The sequence below is a fragment of the Aplysia californica genome, unplaced genomic scaffold (assembly GCF_000002075.1).
Source record: "Aplysia californica isolate F4 #8 unplaced genomic scaffold, AplCal3.0 scaffold00578, whole genome shotgun sequence".
In the NCBI taxonomy this organism is placed as follows: domain Eukaryota; kingdom Metazoa; phylum Mollusca; class Gastropoda; order Aplysiida; family Aplysiidae; genus Aplysia; species Aplysia californica.
The window spans coordinates 502,454-508,453 of NW_004797848.1; the positions used below are offsets into that span (position 1 = coordinate 502,454).

The window sequence follows — 6,000 nt, forward strand, 5'->3', positions numbered from 1 at the left end:
CAAGTTTCTTAACTTGCGAGGTTTTACTTTATTAGCCTAAGGCGATGTGCCCAGCAGCAGCAATATTCCGCTATAACCGACTCGCGTGTTTGTCTGATTGCACTTGCAGTATTTTATTTACAAAGATAAAGAAGAGAAAAAAAACGGGGTTTTAGAGTAGTGTCTTTATAATCAGACTTCTCGTTATTTGAGGACTCCTTATAAGTGGACTTCACTGTATATTCATCGTGGGAAGAATGGATGTATTGGAATATTGCAGTCTTGGTGGTCTCAAAAAAGGGCTGAAATGGCTAGCCTGAACTCACTGCTGGGTCAAGATTCTGCTGTTTAGAGGGCAAGGTCTTTTCTGGCTGTGCGCTTGCTGGCTGCTCTTTTCACATATTATATCCCTGTCGGTTAAGGAATTGGTTCGAGTCTTTTTTAAATTCTTGACTTTCTCTCAGTATTTTTATTTGTTTCGGGATGTGCTGATCAAGCATTTTTTCCTGCTAACTACATACATATACTGTTTGAACTGGACTCTAGTTCTTGTTTTGTGCTGTGGGTCTATATGAAGAGAGAGAGAATTTCTGTCACTGTTACCACACATGCTGAACGTGTTGATGACATATTAATCGAATTGTTTTTCATTTTTGGTTTTTTTTTTGTTTGTTTCGTGAAATTGTTCTGTTTTTGGTAACTTAAAAGTTTCATATATACATATATACCCAAATTATTTTGGAACTTTCGCCTGTTGATGTTGCATGCAAAAGCAAGTTGGGTTTTTGTGAATGTATGCGACTTATTGGATTGTCAGTGTCTTTGTGATTGCGTCTTGAGATGGTGGAGATGGTCGTGAGGTGTGGAACGTCTCCGATGTTCTGTCTTCACACTTTATGAATAAAAGAGTATTTCACTGGTGGGAACCGCCTGGGTTGGGTTTTTTTCTTTTTAGTTTCATTATCTAGTAAAACTTTGAGTAAGATACCTCGTCATACACTTTAGAATGATGTACTCGTGTTCGATTCCCATCAGGGATTGTGTCCTTGGGGGAAAGTACTTTTTTTTTTACGGAACCAGCTTGCAGACAGGAAATGATCTTGTTAGTTTGTAGTGTTTGGGGGCTTCAGGGGAACTGCTGCTTTTTCTTTCCTCATCCTTACTGTCGTCATTTTTCCTTTACTTCTATTGTATGTTTGTGACTCTCTTCTGAACTGCTATTTCCGGGGTGCTTTGATAGTCGAAGCAGACTACATGAACTGGCGTCTGTGGTGTAGCAGTTTGGCACTTTGCTATTGCTGGCAGAGGATCCAAGTTTGATATTTTTGTCTACCATCTCGGTCTTTCTGCTGGGACGTTGTATCCCTCAGACTGGTTCAGCCCTGACAGGCGAGGTCGAAGCCTGCCTCCTAATTTATCTGAAGTGTGTCCACGAGGGCTTAAAAACACCTACTGTATTAAAGAAGAAGTATTAAGACTGTTAGTGTTAGTATACGGCAGATGAAGGAAAGTAGGACATAAGAACAAAGGTGTAGATAACTATATGAACAGCTATAATTAATTGGTGGGTATGTAGGTGGGGGAGGGGGGGGGTTGGTGTGAAGTAGGTTGGTAGATAGGTAGGTCAAATTTTGAAGAAAGCTATAATAAATTATAAAGGGGGGTTTAATAATTTGGAGAGCAAGTCGCCATTTCACCAAAAGAGATTGCTCTTACTTGAATTTAAATGACGATACAACAAATACCATTTTCCGTGGCTTTAGCATGAAAGCAGCCGTTTTTAGATTTATTCGTATTCAGTTGCATATTTAATTTGTGAAAATTTACAGCCTCACCGACATCATTTAAATCATCTTTGAGACTTGGAGGCGGGCTTCGACCAACCTGGGTTGACAGGGATTCAACGCTGTCCCAATAGAAAGACCGAAATTGTGAAATGGTATTGGTTTAACGCCCCTATCAACACTGTTGTTAGGTTATTTAGGAGGCGGGACCTCTCAGTTTAACGTCCCCCCCGAAAGGACCCAGCCAAGTGTGAAATTCGTGTAAAGTGTCCTTCCCAAGGACACAACTTCGGACCGAGCTGAGGTCCAATCTCCGGACCCGCAATCTTACGATTACGAGTCCGGTAGCCTAGCCACTAGGCTACCGACGCCACTCTGAGGTCGAGGTCTAGGTCTAGGTTCCCGATTATTGAAATCTGGGAATCGTAGGAATCGACTCCGAACCCAATTACTTTCTTTCTAAGGATGTGGTTTCTTCTAATGGTTACCTGGTTGACTCCGAACATCTTCAGGATTTAGGATAACCTTGATTTCGGAACACTACGAAGCATCAACTTTTAGTTTTCAATAAATTCTTTCCAAAAACAGAAGACTTTATTGATAAAGTAACTGGTAACCGTTGGCTTACGTAAAAAGAAGTCGGAACTTTTCTTACGCGTAGCAGTAATAGTGAGAATCGGTTCCGGAATTGATTCTTCGCCCAGCTCTAGTCGAGGTATTGGATAGAAATAATTCTTCGCCAACTGTTCCTCTTTGAACAAACTAAAAAGGAATGCACAGCGCAAGTAACGGTTTCCTTTTGATGACTTCGAATAAACAAAACACCGAACTCACAAGCAATCGTTTTCCTTTATTAGAACAAAACAACGAACATTAAATTAGACTAACTAATCGTAAGCTAGTCACGTCTCAGCCTGAATACATATAGGCCTAAAGATAAACACAGCGGCTGCCAGTCCAGTCCAGCTTGTCTTGCCGGCACCACGCCACGTTAGAATTACAAAGTTCTGTCTGTTGCTCAGTACTGTACATACATGTACCTAGTTTTGAGTGAGTTTCGCATGTCAAGCTTTTTCGAATGCAATTCTTTGAATATCTTGATAACAACTCCGAATAATCTGACGATCTTGATCGAGAAGATAGATCTAAAAGAAGATTAAAGATTTCGGACCGTATGGTCTTAGTAGAGCTATACCAAAACGACCAAAACAAAACAAAGAAAAAAAGCAACAAACAAAACAGCCGTGAGATAGAATTTTGTAATCCAGAGGTAGCGACCTGTCAAGCTTTTTCGAATGCAATTCTTCGAATATCTTGATATAACGACTCCGACTAATCTGACGATCCTGATAGAGCAGATAGAACTAGAAGAAGAAGATTAATGTTTCGGACCTTATGGTCTCAGTCTCAGTATATCAAAACGACCCAAAAACGTCGGATAGAACTTTATAATAATCCAGAGGTAGTGACATGACAAGCTTTTTCGAAAGTATTTCTTTGAATATCTTGAAATAACGACTCTAGATAAATCTGATAGAGCAGACAGATATACAGAAAGAAGATTTGGTTCGGACCTCATTGTCTTCATATCTTTAAACACCAAAAAAAAAATAGAACCCTGTATGTAATTCTGAGGTCGCGACATGTCAAGCTTTTTCGAATGAAATTCTTTGAGTGTCTTGATAACGTCTCCTAGGTAATCTGACGATATTGATGATAGATCATAGAGCAGAGATAGAAGAAGATTTGGTTTCGGATCTTATGGTCTTTGTACATGCATCTCAAAACAACACCCCCCCCCCCCAAAAAAAAAAAACCAAGAAAAAAAAAAAACCCAAACAAAAACAAACAAACAAACAAACAAACTAAAAACAAAAACCAACTTCAGAAAGAACTTTGTAACTCAGAGAAAGCGCAGTGACGACATCATCATCATCATCATCATCATCATCATCATCATCATCATCATCATCATCATCATCATCATCGTCATCATCATCATCATCATCATCATCGTCATCATCATCATCATCATCATCATCATCATCATCATCATCATCATCATCATCATCATCATCATCATCACCACTCAAACTCAAACTCTCATTTCTTGGGCGAGCACGGCGATGCTGTCGTAGTACTCCTCTCCCTGGTCCACGATCTGCGAGGCGGGAAGCAGGAAGGCAGTGCTGCTGTACTCGTCAGGTCTCAGCTCGTAGCAGTAGGCGTAGATGCCTGGCTTGTAGATGAGGGCCCAGTCCTCTGCTGCGCCGCTCGCAGCGTCTACGGGGAGTTTGAATAAAGTTTTATATCAGGTATGCAGATGACACAGTTTTAATAGCAGGCTCAGAAAAGGACCTTCAATTGCTTCTAGATACAGTTGTAACAGAAAGTGAACGTAACTGTCCCCGCAGAATTATGCAAATTTAGATGGCGAAATTATGCGAGACAATAAATACAAAATTATGCAAAAATTATGCAAGTTACTGTAACGCCATTAACGACATGTTTTGCGTTTTTTTCAACAAGAATTTTCATTTTAGATCTATGTACAGAAGAATTGAAAGCGACGGGGACAGACGTAAAGGAATGTTGAATGTAAAGAAAACAGAATGCATGGTAGTATCCAAAAAAGCAGCAAATCCTAGATGTTATCTCATTAGCAAAGAGATCAAACAACAGTTTAAATATATAGGATATACTATGATAACATCTGATGCGAAATGTTCCATAGAAATAAAACGGAGAATTACAATGGCTAAGGCTAGTTTCAATAAAATGAGCCCAATCCTGAAAAATAGGAACATCTCAATGAACTCCAAAATGTAAGTCCTGAAATGCTATGTTTGGTCAACCCTTCTATATAATATTGCTGTAAATGCTGGACAATCACTAAGGACAGTGAAAATATAATAGAATCAATAGAAATGTGGTTTCTTAGGAGACTGCTAAGAGTATCGTGGAAGGAAAAGAAATCAAATGAGGAAGTGCTTGATGAAGCCCACCACGTTTGACGCTCAATGTAAAAACAACCAGGAAACGACAAATGCAGTTTTTGGGACACATGAATAGACATAAAAGGGTCTTTAACATCTAGCTTTCACTGGCAAATTTGAGGGCAAACGAGGCAGGGGTAGGCCCAGAACAAAATACTGAGGGAACCTTAACAAATGGGTAACAGGGACAGATCAGGGAAACGTAGCTTTTCTAGAGCGTCCGAGCAAAGGAATGAACGGTGAACCAAGATCGTCGATGTCTGTTGCAGATCTGGCACTGGATGATGATGATTATACAATTAAATGCAATCTATCATAAGTAGTAGTAGTAGTAGTAGTAGTAGTAGTAGTAGTAGTTAGTAGTAGTAGAAATAGTAGTTAGTAGTAGTAGAAGTAGTAGTAGTAGTAGTAGCAGTAAGTAGCAGTAATAGCAGCAGTACAGTAGCAGCAGCAGCAGTACTAGTAGTAGTAGTGGTGGCAGTGGAGGTGGTACTTCTTCTATCAATATTAAAAAGAAAAGCATCGACACTTTTAAAAAATAGTTTAAAGAGTTTTGACGGCACTACCAACATAATATTAATTAGGTCATATAAATGCAAATTTTAAGGGAGTTGATCTATATTTCTCCAGCGAAATAGAAGAATTTGAAGAATTTAAAGGTCAAAATGACTTGTGGTTTTTGCTGCGGCCAATGAGACCAGAATAATAAACAGTATAATCCACTTATATCGACAGCCAATGTATCGACATTTGGGCATGTCGACATATTTTCCAATTACGAAATTTTTCCTTCAGTATCTTCGCTAAACAATTCCTCTTATATAGACTTTTCCCGGCCCATTCTGCTTTATATGCATGCTTTCTGGGTACCTGGCGAAGCCAACGAACATAAATGGGGGAAGAAGTCAGCTTACCCACCAAATAGCTTATTCAACACACCACGCTTTAGTAGGTCATGTAGGGCCTACACAGTGTGCTCTCAAACACAGCACACAGTTCAGTGCCTCAAAGACGTGAGCGTCTCGCGCGCTAGGCATCACCTCCCTACCCCCACTCCCGATCGCTCACTTCCCTTCCCCATCCCATTCTCACTCAGTCTGTCGCTGGCAAGTCGTTGGCCTTGCCATTATCCCCAGCAAGCGGCCGTAAACAGGCCTTACACGGATGCAACACCAAAGTCTGCGCTGGTGTTAAGTGTGCGCCTCGCGGTGCTCGAGCTTTGGTACCATAACTCCAATCCC

At 40.3% G+C, this 6,000-nt stretch overlaps 1 protein-coding gene across 1 annotated transcript in view; it reads right to left on the reverse strand.

Moving 5' to 3' along the window:
• Nucleotides 1-3,791: 3,791 nt before the first annotated feature.
• Nucleotides 3,792-6,000, reverse strand: part of LOC101848689 (zinc carboxypeptidase A 1-like) — a 3,203-nt gene continuing 994 nt past the window's right edge. The window contains exon 2 of the mRNA XM_005107132.1: nucleotides 3,792-4,046. Coding sequence (XP_005107189.1) covers nucleotides 3,859-4,046 — 188 coding nt within the window. The 3' untranslated portion in view covers nucleotides 3,792-3,858. The remainder of the gene's footprint in view (nucleotides 4,047-6,000) is intronic.